At 45.0% G+C, this 27,076-nt stretch overlaps 1 protein-coding gene across 1 annotated transcript in view; it reads left to right on the forward strand.

Annotated features, from left to right (window-relative positions):
* Positions 1–480: 480 nt before the first annotated feature.
* BMP7 (bone morphogenetic protein 7) overlaps positions 481–27,076 on the forward strand; it is a 105,082-nt gene continuing 78,486 nt past the window's right edge. The window contains exon 1 of the mRNA XM_088467176.1: positions 481–1,188. Within this exon, the coding sequence (XP_088323302.1) occupies positions 792–1,188 (397 nt within the window). The 5' untranslated portion in view covers positions 481–791. The remainder of the gene's footprint in view (positions 1,189–27,076) is intronic.

The following is a 27,076-nucleotide window of genomic DNA, read 5'->3' on the forward strand; positions in this document are numbered from 1 at the left end:
CATTATACTCCTTCACACAGCACAAACTCCTGTTCTCTGCAACGTAAGATAAATTAATGTTTGTATGCTAAGTATATAGATTGATGTTTTGCATGCAGCTGTGTTGCAGTTTTCCCTTGCAAGCGCTTCAGCACAGAATCCATCTCTTAGTACAGCATAGCATACGCTGTCAGTTCTCAGTTATTCTGATCGCTCCTGAATTAATGTCAACCTCTTATTCTTGCAGTAGATTAAAGCAGTGTTAATTGCCTCCTGCTCTATTAGCTAGCAGTAGTGCTGACCTGAGCCTTGCAGAAGAGACACAGACAATCCCTAATCTGTTTACTTTAAATTAACCAGCAGGACTGTCCCACCCTTTTTGTGAGGTCCTCCTAACATCCAGAGAAGCAACCTGATGGGATCCAACAGTGCACTAAACTTATTTCTTTCTTTTCTTACATTCCCTCCTCCTGTTCTGCCTGCTCCTCCCATTACATTCAGTCTCCTGCTGGCTCCGTCTGCCTTCACTAACCACCACTTAGACTTTGCTAGGGAAAGAGTAAAGACACATCAAAACCTCTAGGAAAGAAACCGCAGGACTTGTCCACCTCTTCGTCCTCACACACTCCACAAAGCTCTTCAGCCATGATTGGATTCAGCTGATATCCAGAGAGCCATCATTGTGCCCGAGAGAGGGACATCTTTTCCAGAGAAATAGCTACACCAAATTTCTGTAATGGTATTTTATTTATGAACTCCCCTTTGGATAGAAGTACAGGTGCTGTAAAGTTTGCCCTACAAATCCAGGGGAAATGAATGTTTTCTTAAAGAACAAGACGGGTTCCACGTTCCTGTGTGGCTATTTGTTATTGAGGTCAATCCTGGCCGATTTCACTTTAGACAATGAGGTCCACTCCAGCTTTATCCAAAGGAGGTTGCGAAGCCAGGAACGAAGGGAGATGCAGAGGGAGATCTTGTCCATTTTGGGTCTACCACACAGACCGAGACCACATTTATATGGGAAACAGAACTCTGCTCCAATGTTCATGCTGGATTTGTACAATGCAATGACCGTTGAAGAGGAGGAGGCTGAAGGATACTCTTATCCGTACAAGCCCATCTTCACCACACAGGGTCCCCCACTTGCCAGTCAACAGGACAGCAACTTTCTCAATGATGCTGATATGGTTATGAGTTTTGTCAACTTAGGTGAGTACCTCCCCCCACATACACTTTATCTTCTTTTAAAAGGATCATATAGACCCATAAACCAGTGCTTTGTAGATCTCCCTGGGAACTAAAGGGTTGAGCATATCGAGGATGATTTAAAATGTTATGATGGCTTTTAGGCAGTGCCAAATAACTAGGGTTTTTGAGCCACAAAGAACAATGTCCGTGTTAATAGAACAGGATAGAACACACATAATAAACATTGGCTTTTAAGATAATAAATTAATAATATAAATCATGCATAGAAATTATATTGCGAGTTTGTCTCCATTCACTGCCTCTCCTGAATACTGTATGTTACAGACACAGGGGTGTGCGTGTTGTCTGTCTACCTACGTTGTTTCAGGTGCATGTGTCTTCTGGAGGCACCATCCGAGCAATTTCTTGAGATTGTACATGATCCAACAGGTTTCGGCTCTTCTTTGAAGTAGCAATTACTGTACAGGATGAGAGGGGAGCAGGAAGCTCTGAGCCCAGCAGAGTTCAAAGCACAGCCCTCAGTGATTCACCCTGCAACATGAAGCGCAAATGGACACAGTCCCATTAGGCGGCATAATAACATCCTTCAAGCTGCCTGCCAGACCCCTTCCATGCTGGAGAGGCGACTACTGCTCCTGCTTAAAGAACAGGAAGGCAGGTAGAATAAAATGTGCCCGTTAGGAAGACTAGAAGGGAAATGTATCATTGGGAAGTATTTAGAAAGAATCATAGATACAATGGACAACCACGGACACATCTGTGTGTATACAAATACAGTGTTGTATTACAGGTCTGGGGAATATAGAGGGTGACATTTCAATGCAGGTAGGAAAGGTCTCCGTCAACCTATATATTGATTGCTTCAATGTATAATGTGAAATATTGCAAACATTTACACAATAAATTGAATACTTTAAGTAACACAAACAGAAGCCAGTTGGTTGGCATACTGTTTTACTGCCCCTGAAAAGCAACCATGCTTCTAAATGAGCCCAATTAATTTTCTGGTCTTTTCCCAATCAACGTCTGATTGAGATGTATTCAATTGCAATCTGGATGGATGGTTAATCCACTACGATGATGACTGCATCTAACCATGTATTTGGTCATTGTCTACAGTGTTCTTTTGTATCTGGGCAGTCGAACTGAGTAACAAACAACCAAATCTCCCAGATTTGGTAATTTGTATGTTTAAGTACGTGTTTGGACACCTTTAGTCGCTAGCTACAGTATAAAGCAGGAGAGTAGAGATTTTTTTGTCTAATTGACAGTTTGTCTCTTGCGGATCATGTTTTGTAGCATTATGTAGATATCTAAATGTTTGCTCACATCGATGAGGTATTAAAAAATAAAGACACATAAGTAAAAAAAAAAAAAAAAAGAAGAGTCTGTGCATTGGGAAGGACACTTTAATTACGTGGATGTGAAAACTACATTAACACATGACAGTTGCAGCAGTGTGTTGGAAAAAATGTGAAAACAGGGAGGTGAATAGAGCTGTAGAAAAGCTTTGTACTGTACTATTAATACTTTTTTTCATAAATCCAAATAGCTTATTAACAAGCTAAAACTGCACAAATGTGAATGAGCCCTCATTGTTTGCCACTTTTTCCTATAGTATTACTCAACATTGTAGTCCGCCCTCCGCCAGGTTGAGTTTCCCTGCAGTGAAGAGCTTACTATGTAATTTCTGAAAGAGTAGTGGATGCATAGATCATACCTCCAGCAGATGTAATGGGAAAAACAAGAGTAGATCAATTGAAATATGCCCGAGATTAACACAGGTATGTTTGGGGGCTAAAACGGGCAAATGAGATGGATTTCTGTCCTTTTCTGACATATATATTCCTTGTTTTTCAGTTTAAGTTTTTGGAATGCAGCAAAAGTGACTTGGCCCAAGTTCAGAAAATACTGATTATGGATTTTAGCTCGTTATTGCTAAAGGTTCTGCAGTCAGAACCTATGGGGGTCTTGATAGAAGGATAAAAGAAATATGTAAAGTAATGGTTTCAGGAATACACATAAATGTCAATACATTAAAGTAAAAGCAGGTAAACAACCCCCTTAATCATTGAGTTTTTGAGACAAAAAGAAGAAAAAAAAAAAGAATCTTTTATGTTGTGTAGATATGAATCTGAATTTTTGGCTGCTGAATGTTCTTGATGGAATTATTTCATTTTTAAACATCCCCAGATTGCAACTAGCCAATGGTGTCACTCGTTTCCACCAATCTATATCTGCTGAATTAGTCAGAATTAGTTAGTGGTGATGTAACACTTGCCAGTCACACTCGTATAATGAAATGATGACAGAGCTTAGTTGCTGTGATGTCATATGATTTGATGGTGAAATATTTTGGTTTTAGTAGAGCATTTTACAGTGTTTTTGTTCTAGAAGGTGTAAAAATATAGCATTCTGTTTAGATTATAGATAGGCAACTTGTTTCAAATATGCCCTGTACGTAGAAAGCTTAGCTTCTACTTGGTATAACACGCTGGGACTTGTAGTTTCACAACAGTATTGGAGACACAGGTGACCTATCTTTGGTGACTTAAAATTGCTATGATTTGCACTAGGGGGAGCTTTATCCTATGTATTACCACATTTATTTCTGAAGCACCTCATGCAGCTTTTATAAATTGTACAGTAGCAGATCTTTAGGTATTTGTGGATGTATTTGCTTTGGTGCATTTCTTACTCTATGCCAGGTGGAGGCGCTGTACAAGTGTATGGGAGGTATGAAATATTGACTAAATGTTTACCTCTTGGGAGCTCACAGCAATAATGCATGTGCCAATCAGAACGCAATGTTAGCATCACTGGTAAAATACAAGAACATAGAGATCCAATAGTATTACACACAGCTTTGAGGCTACCGAAATTAAATGATGTAGACCCCATTGTCCTCAGTTTAGCAAAGCAGAGTATTGTATATATTTGCTGTCCATATATATAGCATGGGTGACATTGCAAGGTGATAAAGGCATCGCTATGCTGAGCCATTTTCCTGTTCTTTTTCTCTCACTTATTCAGAAACAGAAAAGTATGTGCGCGATCACAATTACCTTGGTACAGAGGTTCCCAAACGCGATCCTTAAGGCAGGTTCAGGTTTTCAAGATATATATGGTTGAGCACAGTTGGTTAAATTGACTGAGGTACTAATTAAGTCACCTATGGTCAGGATAGCCTTAAAACCTGAACTGTTAGGGTGAGTTTGGGAACCTTTGCCTTACTATAATCTGGTAGTGTGTAGCAAGATAAAAATGTACCATCTTTTAATGTTGTGGAAAACAAATGTATATAAATATTATATTTTATTTGGCAATACCATAGTCACTGCAAGCTATCGGAACACCAAAACTAAATTCCAGCATTTGTCTCTAAAGCATGTATGACGCCACTGCTTGTACACGTTTGTCCAGAAAATGTGTATATTCGCCTTTCATCCTCAACGCACGCTTGTTACAGCCCAGTTGTGCCTACTCATTTGCAGGGGTGCCAAGAGGGTGAGTACTTATTACCCGGGCACGGGGTTGTCAGAGGGGCCCGATGGGTCCCGGTCAGCTACTAAGGGGCACAAATATCCCCTTTAGCAATGCAGGGCGCCACGTATAGTATTTGTGTAACTTTTTTGGAGATGGGACGTGACCACGCCTCCCATATTTGGCCACGCCCCTCATGTACCTGGGTCTTTGTCGGTGACTGCTCATTTGCAAGTGAGGATGTGAATGAAATGCATACAACTCTGCATTTTCCTCAATTACTTGCTTCTAGGGGATGCATAGTGCAAATGAAACGCAAAATTGTTCTAAAAATAAGTGTATGCTTAACTCTTCATCGGCCCATTATAGTTTGTGCACATTACAATTATTACATGTATAAGGTGTCATGTATGACTTGGTGGGTTACTAAGCTATTACCTTTTTACAATATTAGAAACAGATTATTATAGTTAATAATACAGTATTACATGTAAAACCCCTTGGCATTATTACTTTTTTTAAGAGCGTGTTAATTAATGTACAAACCAATATGTTAACTGTCCAATATAAAGTGATTATAGGCAGTTTAATCTTAATGTATCATTATATTTAATCCATCCTACTTTTGAGAATGCCTCATTTTAATATTATACACAAATGATGCTAATATTCGTATACATTCATGTACATGGCATCTGTGAGCTATGATGTCATTGCTTATAATCATTAAATGACTCCTGATGTCATCAGTGTTCATTAAGAAATGTGTGTATTACAAGGCAAAACACACGCCCTTTGGTAAATTGTGTTATACGTATAGCTTGTCACAAATTACCCTTCCTTCCATTACTCTGAAAACTGATTTGCTGTACTGTACAATAAAATCTAAGCTATGCTATAATGTACTTTTTTATGCATAGCACATTAGTCAGCAATATCCTGCAGAATCATTATTAGCTGTAGCTAGATTGCAGTTCTATGGTCTTGCTTAATACTGATTTTGAACTTATGGGGTCCATACTGTACATCAGCAATCAATTGGGGCAATTCTGCATTTTTGTAGATGACTCTGAATAAATCGGCGAGGTATGAGGTTCGCAGATTGCCGTTTCCGACCATAAAGTGATTGGAATCGCTGAATCAGGTTGTCCAACATGTTGGATTTCACCAACCAATCGGGGCTGTAGATTTCTAGCGTATGGTAACAGTAAGCAGATTTGCCGACCGTTACTAGAATTTTACTAGCAAAATAGGCACAGATCTGATTTTTGGATGAAAAAGACCTGCAAATAGCTGATAAATATCTGCAATATATGGTCACATATTAGTGGATTTAATTGTAAAATCTGGGGGGAAAAAAATGCAGAATTCAAGAATATTTATTTGTGATTGCTGATGTTTGTGCCTCATAAGGTCATCTGTGAAGGGAACTGAAAGAAATATGGGAAATACTGTACATTGGAGAACACTAAAAAAAATGGGGATACAATACCAGTACAAAAGTAAAGAGGGAGTACTCTGTAAAATCGTAAGATTTTGGAGTTTACCATGGTCTTATTTAAAGCTGTGTACATATCTTTTCTCACCAAATTAGGTCCATATTGTTGTATCTTATCAGCATGCCAAGGAATGATACAATCAGATAATTTATTTGGAAACAGCAGAAGATCTGGAGGGAAGTGAACACTATCTGCCTTTTGTTTGATGGCCACCCTAAAAAAAAACAACCAGCAAGGGGGTGGGGTGGGGTTGGGTGGGGGGATTGGGAGTCTCCAGTAGTATAGAGGTTAATTACCACTAAGGCTGTGTACACACCTATAGATAAATCTGTCCAATCTATCTGGTGGGAAGGAAGATGTATGGGCGCAACTAACATTAGAAATTTGCACCCAAACACTGGAAAACAGACCAGATTTTCCATCCCACCAGACAGATTGGACAGATATATCTATAGGTGTGCATGCAGCCTAAAGGCCCCCATACTCGGCATATATAGTTGCTATATCGTGCTGTGTATGGGCACGATATCGTACATCGCATCCCCAGATCTTCCTGCAAAACCATCTGATCTGGGATGCAATGTACGATCCCATTCAGATGAAGGAGGGGGAAGCCGGCATATCGTACGGTCTGCGGGGACCGCACGATTCCCGTCGGCAGTCGCCCTACACGGTGCATCGCACCGTGTATGGGCACCTTAAGACAGGAATAATATCTGCGGCTTCCAGGGATGGAAGATAATATGAGATATGGTAAGAACTTACCCTTGTTATCTCTATTTCTACGAAGTCCATAGGGTTCCACAGGATACCTTGGGTATAGGTGTGACGTCAGTCGCAGGGCACCAAAGAGTTAAGCTTTCAGCCTCCCAGGATGCACTAGGTCCCCCTCCTATACCCCGCCCCCGGGCCAAGGCACCTCAGTTAGTTACCAAGCCATAGGCCGGAGGAGGAGAAGGAAGAGAGAGAACAAAGATCTGGACACATACAAGAATCACATTCTCACCAGAGGGAGACGGAAAACCGGTGACCAGAGCAAAGCCCATCTGCAGCACAGGTGCGACAGGGCGGGAGTCCTGTGGAACCCTATGGACTTCGTAGAAATAGAGATAACAAGGGTAAGTTCTTACCATATCTCATATTTTCTACTTCAGGGTCCATAGGGTATCCACAGGATACCTTAGGGATGTCCCAAAGCAGTATCCTTTAAGGGTGGGGACGCTCCTGTGCAGAAAGGAGAATCCGCCGCCCGAAGGAAGCATCCTGAGAGGCGAAGGTGTCAAACCTGTAATACCTCACGAAGGTATGGACAGAAGACCACGTAGCAGCCTTGCAGATCTGAACTGCCGAGGCACCACGTCGAGCTGCCCACGAAGGACCCACAGACCTAGTGGAATGAGCCTTCAGAGAAGGAGGGACCGGTAGGCCTTCATGAAGATAAGCTTCAGAAATAGCCATACGGATCCAGGCTGCCAAAGTTTGCTTTGAAGCAGGCCAACCCTTTTTACGGAAGCCAAAGAGGACAAACAAAGCGTCCGACTTCCTAAACGAAGAAGTGCGGTCAACATAAGTCCTTAAGGCCCGCACAACATCCAAAGAGGCCTCACCCACGGAAAGACCCGGTGAGTTAAAGGCCGGAACAACTATTTCCTCGTTAATATGAAACTGGGAAATAACTTTGGGAAGAAACTCGGGCCGAGTGCGGAGCACTGCCCTGTTCCCATAAAAAAACAAGAAAGGGGGTCTACAAGAAAGAGCCCCTAACTCAGAAACACGTCTGGCCGAAGCAATGGCCAGAAGGAAAACAGTCTTAGCTGTTAGCCATTTAAGATCCACTGAGCCCAGTGGTTCAAACGGCGGTCCTTGGAGAGCCCTCAGGACCACAGCCAAATCCCAAGGCGCCACAGGTGGAACAAAGGGCGGCTGAATGCGGAGAACACCCTGCATAAAGGTGCGCACATCCGGGATTGTAGCAATCCTACGGTGAAACCAGACAGATAGGGCCGAAACCTGTACCTTCAAAGAAGCAAGGCGAAGCCCATGATCTAGTCCCGCTTGCAGGAAGGCGAGAATCCGAGACAGACGAAACTCCCGCGGTGCATAACCTCTCGGTCGACACCACTGGAAGAACGTATGCCACACGCGATGGTATATCCTCGCGGAAGACGGTTTCCGAGCTCGTAACGTGGTACGCACCACAGAGCTGGAAAACCCCCGGGACCTCAGCATGGCCGTCTCAACAGCCACGCCGTCAAAGACAGCCGAGTCAGGTCCGGGTGAAGGCAAGGACCCTGAGACAGAAGGTCCGGTCGTAGCGGCAACCGCAGAGGAATGTCCACGGACAGACCCTGAAGGTCTGAGAACCAGTGCCGTCTGGGCCACGCGGGAGCTATCAACAGGAGCGTCCCTCCTTCCTGTTTGAATTTCCGGATTACCCGTGGAAGAAGGGAGACCAGAGGGAACAGGTATGCGAACCGGAACGTCCACCGGACGGACAGAGCATCCACCAGAGACGCCCCTTCGTCTCTTGTGCGAGACCCGTACACCGGCAACTTGTTGTTGTGCCGGGACGCCATGAGGTCGATTTCTGGAAGACCCCACCTGTCCACCAGTAGTTGAAAAACGTCCGGGTGCAGGAGGGACCATTCCCCCGGATGAACGTCCTGGCGACTTAGAAAGTCCGCCTCCCAATTGAGCACTCCCGGGATGAAGACCGCTGATATGGCCGGAAGATTGCGCTCCGCCCAAACCAGGATCCGAGAGACCTCTACGAGAGCCGCCCGACTGCGAGTTCCTCCTTGCCTGTTTATGTAGGCCACGGTGGTAGCGTTGTCCGACTGGACCTGCACCGGGCGACCCTGGAGAAACCGCTGTGCCTGCTGGAGAGCATTGAAGACCGCACGGAGTTCCAAGATATTTATTGGAAGCTCCGCTTCTGTCGGCGTCCACCTGCCCTGGAACAAGTGTGGACCCGAAACTGCTCCCCAGCCCCGAAGACTGGCGTCCGTTGTCAACAGGACCCAATTTGGAACCCAGAACGGACGTCCCTTGTTGAGGTGGGTCGTCTGTAACCACCACGTAAGGGACAGGCGAACCTCCTGGGTGAGCACAATCGTCTGGGACTTCAGAGACTGAGTCAGCCCGTTCCACTTGGACAGGATCAGGTGCTGCAGAGGTCTGGAGTGAAACTGGGCGTATTCCACCATGTCGAACACCGACACCATGGAGCCCAGTAACCTCATCGCCGAGTGTAAGGACACCCGGCGGCTGTGCAGACAACTGCGCACCCTTGACTGTAAAGCAGAGATCTTGTCCTCCGTCACGAAGATCCTTTGCTGTCCCGAGTCCAATAAGGCTCCAAGATGCCGAATCCTCCGAGACGGGATTAGAGTGGACTTCTGCCAGTTGATTAGCCAGCCGTGCCGTTGCAGCAGTGCAATGGTCAGGTCCAAGTGGCGTAACAGGAGCTCTGGAGATCCTGCCACCAATAACAGGTCGTCCAAATACGGCAACATGCGGACTCCCTGCAGCCGCAGAGAAGCCGCCATGACCGCCATCACCTTGGTGAAAACACGTGGTGCTGTTGCCAGGCCAAAAGGTAACGCCCGAAACTGGAAGTGGTCGCTGCTGATTGCAAACCTGAGGAACTGTTGATGGCGCCAAAGAATAGGGACATGCAGGTAAGCGTCCTGTATGTCCAATGACACCAAGTAGTCCCCAGGTTCCAGCGCCAGAATGATGGACCGTAGGGTCTCCATCCGAAACTTCGGGACCCGCAAAGACTTGTTGAGTGCTTTGAGGTTGAGTATCGGACGATATGACCCATTGGGTTTCTGTACCAAAAATAGATTTGAATAGAAACCCTGGCCCCTCTGGGAGAATGGAACCGCCACTATAACTCCAGCCTGGAGCATAGTGTGCAATACCTTCCGCAGCTCCGTAGCCTTGTTCCGGTCTGATGGGAGACCCGTGGTGAAGAAGCGAGCCGGGGGTCTGTGCCGGAAGGAGAGGGCGTATCCATGGGAAACCACCTCCAGAACCCAAGTGTCTGTCGTAGTGGTCGACCAACACTGGGCGAACTGTAGCAGGCGGCCTCCCACCCTGGGATCCCCCAAAGGGAGGCCCGGACCGTCAGGCCGCAGGCTTGTCATCTGGCTTGGGGGCCGGACGTCTGGTACTCCATGCCTGCTTCCGGGGCTTGACCGATTTCTTAGGGCCAGCCTGTCGAGGAAACGACTGTGGTTTGGGCCTGCCCTGGGCCCTAGATGACCGAAAGGACGATGGTCCCGAACCAGAAGGAGCAGCGGCCGACGGGAGACAGGCAGATTTGGCTGCCGCCAGCGTGGCCACAATCTTATCCAGATCCGGACCGAAGAGAACTTCTCCGGTAAACGGCAACGCTTCCAGACCTTTCTTGGAATCTGCGTCCGCCTTCCAGGATCGCAGCCACAAGGTGCGACGAGCAGCTACCGCTGCTGAAGAAATTCTAGACACCAGAGTACTAATGTCTAGAGCCGCCTCGTTGATGTAGGTGGCCGAATCACGGAGATTGCCAATCAACTCCGCCTGATCGGCCGGACAGTCGGATTCAAAAGAAGCCTCTAATGAATCCGCCCAGCGCTCCATCGCTCTGGCAACCCAGCAAATGGCCATAGCCGGCCGTGCTGCCCCCCCTGCAAGGGAATAAGCGGACTTCAGGCAGATTTCTACCTTGCGGTCCGTAGCATCCTTAAGGGAGGACATGGATGCCATCGGCAATGTGGCACTACGGACAAGACGGGTCACGTGAGAATCCACCTGTGGAGGGGATTCCCACTTAGCAAAATAATTATCCGCGAACGGATAAGCCACCGCCAGGCGTCTCTGCGGCTGGTATCTTTTGCCAGGTTGTTTCCACGCCTCCTCTAAATGGTCCACCAACTGACCCGAAAGAGGAAAGACTGTGGCATCGCCCTTCACATCTTTGAAAAAGGCATACTTAGATTTAGCCGCTGGGGGAACTTCGTCCTCAATCACCAAGGCTGTGCGGACCGCCCGAATAAGTCCAGGAATATATACTTTGTACTTAGCATCAGCGTCCTTAGTATGGAGAGGTTCCTGATCGTAAGGATCTAGAATCTCCCCATCATCAGACGTCCCTTCGTCATCCTCATAAGGAGCGGACAGAGACGCCACCGGCCTTTTATGAGACCGCATCACAGACTCCCCTTGCAACACATCCGACAAGTGCTGTACAGAACTTGTCAGGGAGTTAACCCACGCTGGCTCCTGAGAACCCGGGAGCGGGGAAATAGGGAGACTGTGGGGTACCACCAATTGTCGTGGGAACCCCTGCATGGGTGACGACACCACAGACTGCTGGGACAAACCCATCGGAGTAAACGCGGGCTGCGGAGCTAACTGGCCCACTAAAGCTGTTAACGCCTGAGCGAAACAAGCCCAGGGCGGCTCCTGTACCGGTGCTGTAACCGTAATAGGCCGCGCCATGGACAAACACTGCCGGCAAAGGCCCTCCGCGCTACCCTCCCCCTCCGCTAACGGTACTTTGCACGTGGTACACTGTAGCCGGAGGGGAAAATCACTTTCAGACATGATGGCACCACGTATGTGACCTCTCTCACCAATTAAGTATTAAATAGGCGAGAGACCACCCTGCAGCACCGCACCGCAAGGGCTTTAGCAGAAAGAACAGGGACAGTAATAAAGCTGACAGTTTAGAGAAGAAAAGATTACAGGCAGCAGCGCTAGCACAGTCACATACAATGCAGAAAAATAACAATTCCTGCACTAACAGCGCTGATCACTCAACTACACAGACACAGGGCCTGGTAGGACACAGCGCTGCATACACAGACCTGACCACAGCGGAGGAGAGGTATGCGGGGGGACCCAGACTACGATGCTTCCGTCCAGCGCTTCCAGCAGCGTTCACCATGCGTTCTGGAGAAGATGGCCGCCGAGGAGCAGAGAGGAGGCTGGCCTGGGGGAGGAGCGCTGCCACAGGACCAGTCGGCAGCATGCAGAGAGGGCTGTGTGCAGCGGGGGAGGCGCCGGCTGTGAGACAGGGAAGGCGCGCTCCCCTGGCATGCATTTAACCCCTGGGACGCCGCAGCGCTACCGCTCTGCTGCGGTCCACTGTCCCAGGGGGTAGTGGAAGCGCAGATTGGTCGCCTGGCTCCACGCTGCAGCCAGTCCCCAGGGAGCCCCCTGCCTGGGGACTTAGGACCATGTGATCAGCGGGGACCCACCGCGGGACCCCGCTGCTTACCTCTGTCCCCCTTGAATCCGGCCATGGTCCGGAGCATCTGGGGTCACCGCTAGCTGTGACCCCAGACGCCCACCAGCATCCCCGGATCAGTACCGGCGTTCTGGTACCGGCGGGGTGTAGGGAAGACAGCATGGACGTCAGGACTGACTGTCCATGCTGTTCATCCAGATGTGCAGCCACAGCTGCATGAAGAATAAGCTTCAGGGGCTCTTCTAGCCCCCACTCCAACAGGTGCACCCGACTCCGGCCGGGCACCAAACTAAACTGAGGTGCCTTGGCCCGGGGGCGGGGTATAGGAGGGGGACCTAGTGCATCCTGGGAGGCTGAAAGCTTAACTCTTTGGTGCCCTGCGACTGACGTCACACCTATACCCAAGGTATCCTGTGGATACCCTATGGACCCTGAAGTAGAAAGTGACACAGACTCATTGATGGTGATTCAAATGTTTTTTAGGTCATGAGAATTAATGAGCACCCAGTTTGCTATTCAATTGTTCTGGGCGCTCATTAATTATCACTCTCTTTGCCACCTATGAGACGAGGTTTAGCCGTGTAAAACGGCTAAACCAGTCTAAAATTCTGGTTAGACCAGGGGGTTTCGCACACATTTCTGCTCGCACCCTCCTGAGTGCGTGCAGAAATGCCGGCGCCGGCGGCTATCGCGCCCTGACAGAGCAACAATATTTTTTATTTTTTTTCCTTTATAATATTTTAATGTATTTTAAACTTAGCGGTTCTGAGTGAAGCTCACTAGTTGATTACTACAGCAATATTTCAGTAACTGTGCTAATAAATAACACAAGATATCAGCTATATGCATTGTAAAGACTAAATATTATGTAAAGGTAATAATACAAGGAGTAGTAGACTAGGTTCTGCATCCTAATTCTTTCAATGTGAATAAGAAAGAGTGCTCAGCTCTTTCTAAGGGGATTGGTGAATCTGTGTAACTGGAGGCTATTTTAGTATGTAATTATATGTCCCATCAAGTTCATTTTCAAGGGGGGGGGGGGGGGGGGTTACTAAGACATAGTGGGAGTAAAAACACAAGTTATATTGTAGTCCTGCTGCTGTTTTTAATGTTCCAGAATTCCAAAATTCTTGTACAGATGAAGGGAAGTCCTGGATATGTACATAGGGCCCAATTCCGCATTTTACGCTCTGCAGTAGCAGCTGCTACTGAGAAATTATGCTAATGCCGCAGGATGTGTCTTGTGTAAATAGACACCTCTTGCCAGTTTATGTGATCCGCAGCTGTGTCAGAAGACGCATCATCGGATCACTCTGCGTGACCATATATGTCATCTTAGTAACTGACATGCTTGACGCTGCCCCTGCCCTGCCCCCAAACGGCCTCAGCCTGTCAATTAGTCTGCCAATCAGGCTGCGGGGTCTGGGCACTGCGAGCAAGCGGAAGGAGATATGCAGATGCAGTACAGATCCTGCGCATGCGCAGATCTTCATACATCGGCGTTGTACGCAAACCATCTGCTATCCAGATGCAAATGCCGTGGGGCAGCGGCGGTGCTGTCCACACGGCTTTGCTTTCTGCGTGGTGGCACCGCTCACACCCCTAGTTATGGTTCTGCTCACAGCAATGTTGTTTTGGAGGACTAGATGGAAATAAAAGTCTGTATGAAGGGCTTAGAGGGCTGATAATCGGGTAGTATAACCTAGGGAAGTTAGGCGGGTAGTTTGAGCATTTGAGAAGCTTGCCTGAAGAGGTAAGTTTTCATGGAATGATTGAAGGTTTGGAGGCTAGGGGGAAGTCTTGTATGAGGGAGGAAACAGTTCTATAACCGGGAATTGAAGCATTATGAAAGTTGAAGCAGACCTTGCACAGAGTGGAGGGGTCAAGTAGGGAGATATTTTGTGTGCTGGCCTTGTGCAGCTTTATTTAGGCCTTCTATGATAGTAGAAGTATTTTATATGGAGTCTGCAAAATACAGGCAACCATGGTAGAGACTGACCGGAGCAGCAGTAGGAAAACCATTTTGTCAAGAACTACATTCAAAATATATATTGCTAAAGCTTGAATTAAAGTAGTTGTGATGTCTTGAGATATGTAAATAATTAACTCCGACTGCCTTAGTTCCCACAACCTCCAATGTTTACATTTGTATTCAGCAGCTGAGGAAGTGAGCAGCACAAGGTGGACAATGATGCAAATCTCGTTGAATCATGTCATCTCGGCATTGCATAGCTGGAGGCGGGGCTACGATAACATGATCCCCAAGACCCACCCACCCGCTTTAGCCTAGCCTGACCCTCCTCCCTAGACCCGCCCACCTCAGTCGAGCCCCGTCCCCCACAGTGCCGACCTGGCTGACTCCTCCTGGAGGCAGCTAAAAGGTCAGCAAGTATGACCTATATTTAGAGCCCTGCACATCTCAAGATGTGCCTGCATCTGTATTATATGCATCTGATTTACCACTAGTCGTCATCAGTGAGCGCTGCCCTAGGTGCAAATTATATTTCCACTTCTTTGGTCCTAACTAAGTGTAGATGTTGGTGAAATGCATATGACTCTGCATTGCCCATACTTGCGTGCTCCCATTTTTGGTGCAAATTCATGCAAGATACGCAGTATAAAACAGATGTACGTTCAACATAGCTTAAAAGCAGAAAATCATACAGTAAGCGTAGTCAACAAACTGTGCTGGGAACCCTGGTGCCAGCCATCCCCTGGAGCTGTCACACACTCCTACTAGATGGTTTGTCACTGTAAATCACACATTACAGTGCTCTAGCTTTACATCCACACAATGGTACAGCTCCTGATTCTGAAGACCAGAACAGCACAATGACATGTCCTCTAAGTAACACAAGGTTTATTTAGTTGGAAAGTTAAACAAAGAATGTCAAAAGATTGAATCTGTGAATTACATCAGGATATTCTGTTTGAAGAAAGAAAACAGGACATCTGTTGTGATCTGTTCTAACACGTCTTCTCTATACCCAGGAGCCAGCAGCTCCGCATGACAGAGAGGTGACTATTAACCCTGTGGTTGCTAGCTACAGATCCCTTTTTTCTTACATGAACACACATTACAATATTTTTACAAATATTTTGGCACTAGGGGGCACTATTCTATCGCAGTCTTTTATATATTGTCCATGGTAATTTTTGCAAAGAGATACTATTCTATGAAATACAGTATGTGGTATTTTTTCCCATGTTAATTTGCCCACCAAAAGTACTGTTAAAGTCTATAAATATAATATCCATAATAATTTGCCCACTAGGAGCACTGTTCTGCTGGAATCTCTGGGGCACATGCAGAGTTGGAGGTAAACCACCCCGCTTCCCAGCAAAATGTGTCTTTTTACACTGCACATATTGGCGTACAGTACACAGGCCGACCAAGTTGCGTTTAGCACTTATGACTCCTTGTGTAAAGTTGGTTGAGTTGGGGGAAGATGGTTGAAATACCATAATTCACTATTGATATGTTTATTCTTATAAAGCAGGTGCGATGGATGGATGGAGATAGGTCACTGGTAACACTGTTTTATGGTGTAATGGCTATGGTAATCTGTCACTAGTGCCACTGTTCTAGTGAAGTTTATAGTATATTATCTATGGGTAATTGTCAGTATAGACATTACGTTGTTGAAGTTAGTGGTATTTAATTTTGCTTTCGCTAAGAAACTTTACAGCAAGTGATCATCATAAGGAACAAACTGTTATACCAGTGGTCCCCAAACTCTGTCCTCCAGGTACCCAAACAGTCCAGGTTTTAAGACTGCCCATGGTTGAGCAGAAATGGTTCAATCAAAATGACTGTGGTACTAATTAAGTAATCTGTCCTCAAACATGGATATCTTTAAAACATGGACTGCTAGGGGCCTTGAAGATGTAAAGAAAAAAATCTATGTGTATATAGTATGATAATGATATATATCTCATTGGTCCAAGATACTAGAATCAGCAATAACCTACTGATTTTTTTTTTACGTGGATTTTTTTTTAGGTAGAGGTCATCTGCTTTATCCTAAAGCTGGGTACACACTAAACGATGTGTGTACCCAGCAATGTCGCCAATGATCCCAACGCCGACGGGCCAACGTATCGGATGGTACGTATACACTGGGCGATCTGGTGCCTGACTGTCCGATATGCCGACCCCCTCGCATAGCGCTGCATAGCCGCATCGCCGGATCTTACATGTTGCACATAAGAGCAAGAGAGGAGGCTGACGACCCCGTGGGAGCGCACACTACACGATGTAGTGCATACACACATTACACATTTTTAACGATTTGTCGTTCCGATGTTTCGGAATCGGACAAATCATTAAAGATATCGTGTAGTGTGTAGGGGCCATTAGCTAGATTAAGTTAATGATGTTTGTTTTATTAAATTATATATTTAAAATACTTATTTTACTTATACTTCTTACCATTAAGCATTGCAAAATACTCTGTATTTTAAAATAAAAACAAATACTCTAAAGAAGATTTGTAATAGCGAAAAGCAGTGATTTTGCCCTCTGTTTTGACAAAGTTTCCAGTCCCTGAAGCAGAGATGCATCTCCATATACTCCTATCACCACGCTTCACAGTAGGGTTACTGGTTTTGGGATGATGCATAGTTTTACCATTAAAAAAGTTACATTAGATAAAGCAGTTTAGGTTGTCCTTTGGACATTTGCTCCCATCACTGCCATATAAAACTAAAACTGTATCTCTGTCAGAGTGACCATGAGGGGTCTATGTACTAAGCCTTTCAGATAAAGTACCAACCAATCAGCTCCTAAAGCTGGTTACACACTAGACGATATGTCGCCCGATCCGGCAGATCGGGCCAATATATATTGTCCATGTCAGCAAGTGTATACCCATTATGAGCGACCATGCACGCTTCGGCAGGGTCGTTCATCGTATCGATAGATCAAGCCTACATGCTGCTCAATCTGTCAATTTGATAAACGATCCAATGCTTGTGGAGGCGGCTGGTGATCGACATACTGTGCGTTCGTTCACCAAAACGTGCGGTGTCAAACGACCCCACTATATGTCGTTCATCGCATCGTGTGTCGACTGGGTACACACATTGTACCAGGCAGAATTGTAATTTTTCAAACACAGCCTTTATAGTGTCTTGGCTACCTTCCTAACTAGATGGAAACAAGATGCCAGCGCTCAGGATCCCAGAAGTCAGAATCCGGACGCCGGCATCATGACAGGGTTAGAATACTGACACTTACGGGTCTATTTACTAAGCAGTGTTAGGAGACAGAGTGAAAAGTGATAAGAAAGTGATAAGGTGCCAGCAATCAGCTCCCAACTGTCATCTCAAAGGCTGTGTTTGAAAAATGACAGTTGGGAGCTGATTACCTGGCACCTTATCACTTTCTTATCACTTTTCACTCTTTGTCCTAACACTGCTTAGTAAATAGACCCCACAGGGGTATATTTATCAAGCAGTGAAAAGTGTAGAGAAGTGAACCAGTGGAGAAGTTGCCCATAGCAACCATTCAGCTTTGAAGTAGCATTTATCAAGTACAGTCTAAAATAGGTAGGAGCTGATTGGTTGCTATGGGCAACTTCTCCACTGGTCCACTTCTCCACTGCTTGATAAATAGACCCCTTAGTAGTCTAACCCTCCCCCTCTCCCTACTCTAACCCTCCCCGATGCCTGACCCTAACCTCCCCCTCCCCGCACCCTAAACCTAACCCTCTCCCCTTAGTGCCTAACCACCTAACCCTAACATTCTCCCCAACCCCGCTACGTACCTTAACTTACTTATAATAATTTTATGGATAATTGGAGGGAATATTACTTAAGATAGAAGCATCAATTCTATTAAGATTTTGTGGCACTACAAGTCCTAGCATGGATATTCTTTTATCGTGAATTAATATGGCCTCAATTAACATAAAAAATAATATTGGATTTATCAGTTAAAATAGTCTTATTTCTTTAACATTATTGCCGCAATAATAAATTTATTAAATAATTATGGCCCATCAAGAAAATTGGGACCCCTTAACTGAGTAATAAGTAGTGGCAAATAATACATATATTTAGAGTGGTTTATGCTCTGCTCGGGCACATAGCATAAAACACATACAGAGGCTACTCTTCTATTCTGCAAGTTTTTCCGGCGAGTTTGCAGTTCACATGCTATTACATATGACCACTTGCATGTTTGACATGACAAAAATCAAAGTGGCGATTTGTATCTAGTAATGAGTGTTTTGAGTGGATTGCTGGTGATTTTACCTCTACTCGCAGGCTATTACATTACCACTCTTATAGGCAGGGGCATATCTATAATGGGTGCAGGGTATGCGGGGCAGACAGGCCCCTGGGTCCAGTGGGGCCCACAACACACACCCTGCACCCATACTTCCAAATACCTACCTTTCCGAAGTCCCACGTCGGCTGGAGAGGCGCCACACAACGCCTGGAAAGTGGCCGCAGCAGCTGCTTTCCCAGCGTTCTGCGCATGCGCAGTAGGGAAATCGCCGCAGCAGCATGCGCAGTAGACTCCGGGCACAGACTAAGTAGACTGCCTGGAGTCTACTGAATGTGTCAGTACGCCACAGCTGCCGGAGAGAGAGGAGGGGGCCCTGGATGGTGAGTGAACACGGGCCCCATCCTCTCTATATACACCCCTGCTTATAGGTGGTAGTAAGAGGTGGTTACCAGAGATGGGGCACAGGTTAAAGGTAAATCTAATAGGGCAATAGGATTTCGAAATGAGATTTGACATGTATTAAGGATTGGCTTTGTTAAGGGCATTGTAGGTGAAGGGGAGTAATGTTTTATTAGATTCTGGAGGACACTGTGAATGAATAATAAACATGTCAAGAAGGCTACTTTTATTATAGAGATCAGCAGAAATAAAAGGAATTACCATTATACTGTATATCCTTTAATATAGAGGTAGAGAAACTGCAGTGGTACAAGTCCTAGCATCTATTTCAAGTTTGGTGCTTACAGGACTTGCTGGTACTTTTAGATCTACCACAGTTACAGAGCTAGAAGTTGCCTATTTCTGTTTTAAAATTGTATTTACCCAGAGATAATGAAGCTTTCTAACATTAGCTAGAAAAGAATGTGTGGCTTTTCAGCAGCTGTTGAACAACTGGCTCTAACTTGCAACTACCAGCGGTAATGTTCTATAGACCATGTCACTGACGGGTCCATTGAGATATCCACAGAGCTCAGGTACTGAGGGGAGCAGGGCCTAATCCAGGAGGCCTCAGCTGTGGGCCCGAGTCCCCTCCTGGCCCCTCTAACAGACCCAGGCCCGGATAATTAGTACCTGCATCCACCCACCACCACACCAACCCCATTCCTTCCCTTTCGGTGCCCTTGGCCTTTGATGTAGAACATAGTGAGATGGTGAGCAAGTGTTTGGCATTGATGGATGTGTAACAGTGTTATTCCTTATAAAAGCATCACTACTGTTTGATATATAGCAATTCATTCACAGAAATGATGGATAATAGTAAATTTAACATTCAACTGAAGTTTAATCTAGAGATCCACACAGAAAATGTCTACACTGACTATTGTATGTTTCCCCAGCCTTGATATATTATAGTCCTTCCTCTAAGTCCAATGCCTCCATCCAGAATAGCCACATAAATGTAAACCATATGCTACACTATCAGTCATCTTTTATGCAGGCTTCCCAGTGGACATCTGCCACACAGTTACTAGGGACAAGCAAGTGGGTTTATGCCAGTACACAAACGGTGGTGCCAATCAGCCAACCCGTTGACTCTCCACCAAGTCAGTGTTATATGCTGTTATCATTTCACAGAGAACATTTTTCTTTCCCAAAGCCCTGAGGTTTTCCAAGCCTGGTAAACATACCCTGGTGTTGATTAAAATAATCAGTGTTGTTTACAAACCCCACAAAAACTTTAAAACATGTGCAAAGAAAGGGAGAGGGAAACATTAGCTGTATTTAGAAGCTGATCTATTATATTTGAAGATTCCTGTGTTACATATGTTTCAGGCTTGAAAAATTGTACTGACACAATATTTCAGGGATTATAAAGTAACATAGACATACAAATTGACTCACATTTGCAAATGTTAACTGTAGACATGTTTACCCTCCAGAAGGGCAGATACATTATATATTTATATGCAGTGACAAAAACAATGGGAATGTTGTAAAGGGGAGATATACAGTATATGCCCCATGTTTTTAGCTTCTGTCTGGCAATTAAAAGGCTGATAAAGGATGTGTATGTCTCTGTTGTCAGTCTCTCACTGCCTGGGCAACGGTCAGAGACCTGTTGCGAGACACTGTGATTACTGAATGTAAGTGCTGTGCTAAAGACTTGTTTTGTGAGAGGGACGTTAGGTTCCTCCATTCAGAGAAAGAATAATTTTGTTTGGTTATACCCGGACAGGACACGATTTACTTTTAGGCTTTGTTTAATTTCGTGCTGCTAATAAAATTAGCTGCAGACTGCGGAAAATTTTACCAAGACCCTGGGCTGGTGTTGGTGCACTACTACTTGGTTGCAGCATGAAGCAATTGTTTACCCCAGGAGACTCAACTTGTACCCCGATATTGCCACTGACTATGAAAAGCACCCCCTGTGTGTATAATTATAATTGCAGGCAATTACAGCCTGAAGTCTGGAACGCATAGACATCACCAGACGCTGGGTTTCATCCCCGGTGATGCTCTGCCAGGCCTCTACTGCAAATGTCTTCAGTTCCTGCTTGTTCTTGGGGCATTGTTTGTTTCATTTCAAAGCCATTGTGGTGGTGAATAGAGGCCAAAATATGAAAATTCTGTCAATGTCCCAATATTTATGCACCTGACTGTATGTATGTATGTATATATATTTGTATTATTATTTTTTTTTGGAGTTCATGAGCTTAAATTTGGTGCAGTGATCCAATCTGATTGACTGCAAGAGCTCTACAGTGCTGCCCTCTTATCTACTAAGATGGCCCTGTTTCAGTCTCACAACTGTATAGTGCTATGCGTTCGGCATCCAGCGCTTGGGATGCCGACACTTACATTAGTGGTGCCAGAATACTGACGCTGGTCATAATCCCGGCACCAGCACCCCAACTGCTGGGATGCTGAAGGTAAGAAGCGGGGTGAGGGAGAGTTAGGTTTAGGGTGCGGGGAGGTGGAGGTTAGGGTTAGGCACCAAAAAGGGAAGGGTAGCGAGAGGGGGAGGGTTAGCATACTGACCAGCAAGTGTCAGTATGCTAACCCTGTCGGGGTCCCGGCGTCAGGATTCTGACCGCCAGGATCCCGACTGTCGGTATTTCATACCGATTTCCTATATAGTTTATGCCTCTTTTTATTTCAGTAATAATTTGCATAATTTAGAAAATCAAAGCAAGAGTGTGAGTGAAGAATATAGGGGAATGCTGCCTGAAGGCTAGAAGTTTTATCTTGGGTGAGGATAAAAGACACAACAAAACCTCAACCCCAATCTTTAAAGTAATAGTAATCAGGGTCACTCTCTTTCCTACTGATGTCCGCTCACTGTTTATGATTTGGGGCCTGATTCAGAGTTGTACGCTATACCAGCAGTTGGACAATGTTTTTTTTACAGTGCATATGTCTAAGTCGCTTGGCGCATGAATCCCGATGCCTCCACGAGAGGATTTAGTCGTCCTTTAGAATGTAAGTTCACACGAGCAGGGCCCTCTTCCCTCATGTGCTTCTCCTTCCCTTACTCATACTATCATCTACTCCTTACTCCCCACTAGGGTACCTAACACTTAGGGCCGTATTTAATTAGTGGTGAAAACGGCCATTTTTTTCGCAGGTGAAAAAAAAAAACTTAAAGAAAAGTTGTGATGTGGAGATTTCTTTCAGAACCCTTTGGACAGCCCCCTAATAATAAATTATTGAAAAAAAAAAAATCTTAACTTGCGTACTTTGCAGAGAAACGACAAATTTTGGGCGGAAAAAAAAAAAAAACATTGAGAAAAAGATAGAAAGCTATTTTTTTATAGGAAATTATTGTTCCACGTAAATTAGGGGTACGTTAAAATGAGTGCAAGTATATTTTCGTGCCGTAAAAACACAATTATAAAAAGTAAAAAAAAAAAACGCCTGCTGCAACCGCATGCAATATTTAAAAGACTTGACGCATCCATACCGCCCATCGAAAAATCAGACCCAATACGTTTAAATCATTTCCAAAATTTTTTTTTTCGCCCAAAATTTACACTGTTGTTTTTTGCCAAAGTACACAACTTACTATTTTTTTTTCCCCAGTAATTTATCATGAGGGGGTTGTCCAAAGGGTTCTGAAGGAAATCCCCACATTTTAGCCAAATATAGGGATTTTGCATTTTTTTTTTGCCTGGTCTGGGATAGAGAACACATTTCTCCAGTTTTTTTTCGTCTGTTGCAGTTTTCACCTGTTTTTTGTCGAAAATGTCGCCTTTTTTTGTCAAAAACTTAAGTTTTCAGTTTTCGCCACTAATTGAATACGGTCCTTAGTTGCTTACACCCCGATGCTTGTTGAGTGCTATGATCGCTAATGAAGCAATATTTATAAACCATGTCCTAGTCCTGCATTGTTTTGACCTGTAAGTTGCTGTTTTCTTGTTCGCTCATTTGTTCATGTACTTTGTAAGGTGCTGCAGAACCCTTATGCTGCCATATTAATAATAATAATAATAATAATAGAGTGAGTGTTAGGAAGTGTTTATAGCTTCCCTATCTAAGTCCCTTCTTATAGTATACACATATCACATTTTCTCTTTCTTCAATTTCACATCCTGCTAACCCTAGGCCAACTTTCCATTGCGACTGGATCATACAACTCATCAATAACATCTGCGATCGGGCTGGACCAATTTGCAGTATGTAGCACCTATCCTTGTGTATCAACACCTATTTCCCTATAGATTTATGTCTGTCTCTTACAACCCAGTTTTGATCTATTAATGTTGTTTCAACTTGTAAAGCGCAACGGAATATGCTGTGCTATATAAGAAAATGTTAATAATTAAATAAATAATAAATGCGTTTGTGGGTGTAACCAAGGAGTGGTTAGAAAAACGCGGGTGTGTTGCAACTGTTTTATAGGCGTGTCAGATCCAGCGACTGCAACTTTGGCCCTGATTCAGAGCCGGACGCAAGTGGCTGCTCGTTCGCTCCGAGCGATGTTTGCCCAACTGCGCATGCGTACGGATCGTAATACGCATGCGCGAACCACTCAGTGCGGCCGAAATTCATGTGCTCGCAAAATAGTGAATGCCTGATAATTTGAGTGACAGAAAGAGGCGTATGTGGGTGGTAACAGGGGAAGGTGCTTGAAAACGGGGAGTGGAGATCCGATCGCAGGCGTGCTTAAAGGTCAAAACGGGCGTTTTATGGGTGTGCATATTTAAAACAGCAGCGTCATTGACCACATCACTGGGTTATTTTATAGCCAGAACTGCTCGCAAAATTGTGGTAGCAAAAAACAACCACAAGAATAGCGAGCAGTTGATACCCTGGTCGATGTACTCGATTAATCTAATAAATAGTGGACATGACGTAGGATGCGAGCGGCCAGGGGGCGTATTTTTCAAAAAAACGAACGCAAGTTTTGTTCGCTCGTTCAGACCTAGAGGCGTGAACAGACCGCAAACAGCGAACGGTTCATTTGAATAGCCACCCCTTGTTTTAGAACGAACGACCGCAAATAGCGAGTGGCTCTGAATGAGGGCCCTTGTATGCAGTTTCACTGGTGCCAGTGTCTTAGTTTAGTCAGCCACCCTGAGTACCCATAGGGTTATTCAGCAGGCCGATGATTGTCTGATCTGCGGCTGATGCTTCATTTTTTTCTGCAAGTGCTGCAACTTATGCAGCCACTTGGACCTCTCAATACATATCATGGCGGCAGTGATATTTGCATATTAACAACATATTACAACTCTGAATCAGGCTTTAGATCCATATGCTGTTGTCTACAGTTCATCTAGCACCTGCATAATGGTGGTGCAAGTCATTTTACTTACATGTTCTAGATGTTTCAACCTAGACCATTCACAACCTCATACTTCTGCAATATTTATTGTAGTAATAAGTTGCAGATAATTAGTTTTTCTAACTTCTAGGGATCCACAGAATCCTACACTGATTGACAATAATGATAGACTCTGATGAGCATCTCACTATTTGAAACTGCAGTTCTCATTTTTGTTATAGGAACTATGGTCTTGGTCGTTTCTCATTACCCTTACCACTGGCACTCATAATCAAATATGTCACCCGCAAAGAAGTGCCATATAGCACTTTTGGACAAATCTACTTGTAAACCTTTTGAAATCATTTTACCAACAATGAACTATTTGTTTTCTTAGTTCAGAGGCAGATAGAAGAGTGTGAGAGGTTGTGTATCTCATTAGAAGGTCAGAAATATATAAAGGGAAGCAGTTGATAAGAGCTTTGAAAGTGAAGGTGAGGTCAAAGGGAGCCAATGTAGGGACTTGCAGTGGATGTACAAGAGACAGGAAGATCAGTCACCATGGCATTTAGGATGGATTGTAGTAGGGAAAGACAAGCAAGGGAAAGGCAGAATAACATGAGGTTGCAGCAGTCAAGGTGAGATATAGTGAGAAAGGATTAGCGTCTTGGTAACGCCATGAGAAAGGGAATGTTCTGGCAGTGTTTTCAAGGAGGAGGTGATAAGACAACTCAAGGGTTGAATGTGTGGAATGGAGCTGAGAGTGTAGTTGAGGAAGACACCAAGGCATCAGGCTTGGGGAACTGGGGCGGCTGTGATGTTGTCAACCATGTGAAAAAAAAAAAGGAGTAAAGTAAGAGGAGTAAAGTAACGCTTACAGAGGGGAAGATACTGAGCTGTAGGTAGCATTGAGACAACCAGGTGGAGATGGCAGAAAGTCAGTTGGAAACACAGGATGAATGAGTTCACCAAGAAATAAGAGAGAGTAAAAGTGGAGAAGTTGCCCATAGCAACCAATCAGCTTATAGCTATGTATCTAGCACAGTTTATAAAATGACAATTAGGAGCTGATTGGTTGCTATGGGCAAGTTCTCCACTATCTCTCACCAATGTGTTAGCTGGGAACAGAGCTTTGGGGGACCCCAACAGTGTGGGAATGTGAGGGGGTATATATCAGCTATACTGGCACTGAAGGAGTGCTGAGAACGTTTGGTGGTGAAAGCCAAGGTGATTGAAGGAAAATTAGGTGGTTGACTGTATCGAAAGTGGCAAAGAGTTCAACACCATCCATGTATATCCTGTACACAAAGGTGTATTAAGGTGTATTAAATACATTATGTCACCCTCTTTATAACGTGCACCCTCGCTATCATACCAGTTATGGCATCTGTCTAGGTTTCATAAAGAGGTAGAATTGTAGTGACATCAGATATCCGTGATCATCAGCAATATTGCCTGATACAACTTTAAGAACTAGCTCACACATCTAAAGAAAATAAACCCCAAACCAAATTTTGTTTAACAAAAAAAAAAAAAAAAAGAGCTCTGTGTTGGTTCTTTTGAAGTGTGTGAGGGTAGCTTGCTGCTACAACACTGCAGGACACCAAGAATAAAGGTTCTGTAAGACTTGAAACATATCCTCCGGAGCAATGTTTTATAAAACGAGTGCCGGTTGCAGGCATTTGCAGCTGTAACCTGGCTTGTGTTAAGACGTTTCTCTCTGGAAGGGGGTGCTGCACATTCCAGCTCGCAACACCCCCCACTTGGTGAACAGCCAAATGTTAACAGAGATGTCAGAGTGTTTCTGCAGGGAGAGAACTCAGATATATATTTAATATACACACACATACGTAATGTAACTCCTATGTTTGTCACAACCATTGCGCCCTCCACCATTTGTGAACTTTACTTGCCATTGGACGGTACATGGGTCCCACCCTTACCCACATTAATATGGGGCCCACAAATTAATAGTCATGCCCTTGTTTTCCTGGGTATCTGATTGCACAACTGAAAGAAGTAGCTACTTTACCCTTGAAGCCATGACAAAGTTAACACTGTAGATGCCAATGATACACATCAGTGCAGGCTTGAAATAGATGATCCTAACTGCAGTCGGCTGCAGGTGGGGGTTCCAAGCTGAACCATCAGACCTCCTGGTATGTTAATCCCCTGTCTGCTGGGAATTTTATATATTACCCCAACGCAAAAGCATATTAGCTGTCTGCATCTGTACAGTGGATTAGGGAAGTAATTTCCCCTGCGGTGATGAAATTAAAATGAATTCTACTATGTAATAACTATATGGGCTATCACTCCAATATTGCAGAACTGTACTTGAAAGGATATGAGTGTACGGTACGCAAACGGGAAGCCGACTGCCTAAATACCGGCAGCCGGCTTCCCGACTGTCATATCCCGGCAAGGGTGAAATGCCGTGCGTCTAGATGCAGACGCCCACATTTCCCCGACGCCAGAAGACCGGCGCCTGGCATCCCGATCGTAGTGATGCCGGGCGCCGCGAGCGGACAGCCGCGGGGGGGGGGGGGGGAGAGGGTTAGGTTTAGGGCTCCCGGGGGGACTTAGGGTTAGGCACCCCCGGAGGGGACTTAGGGTTAGGCATCCCCCCGGGGGACAGGTAGGTTTAGGCAGCGGGGAAGGGGGTGGTTAGGGTTTGGCACTTAGAGGGGGGATTAGGGTTAGGCACCCCTAAGGAGAGTTAGGGTTAG

This window comes from Taudactylus pleione, unplaced genomic scaffold (genome assembly GCF_031769625.1).
Source record: "Taudactylus pleione unplaced genomic scaffold, aTauple2 ptg000069l, whole genome shotgun sequence".
In the NCBI taxonomy this organism is placed as follows: domain Eukaryota; kingdom Metazoa; phylum Chordata; class Amphibia; order Anura; family Myobatrachidae; genus Taudactylus; species Taudactylus pleione.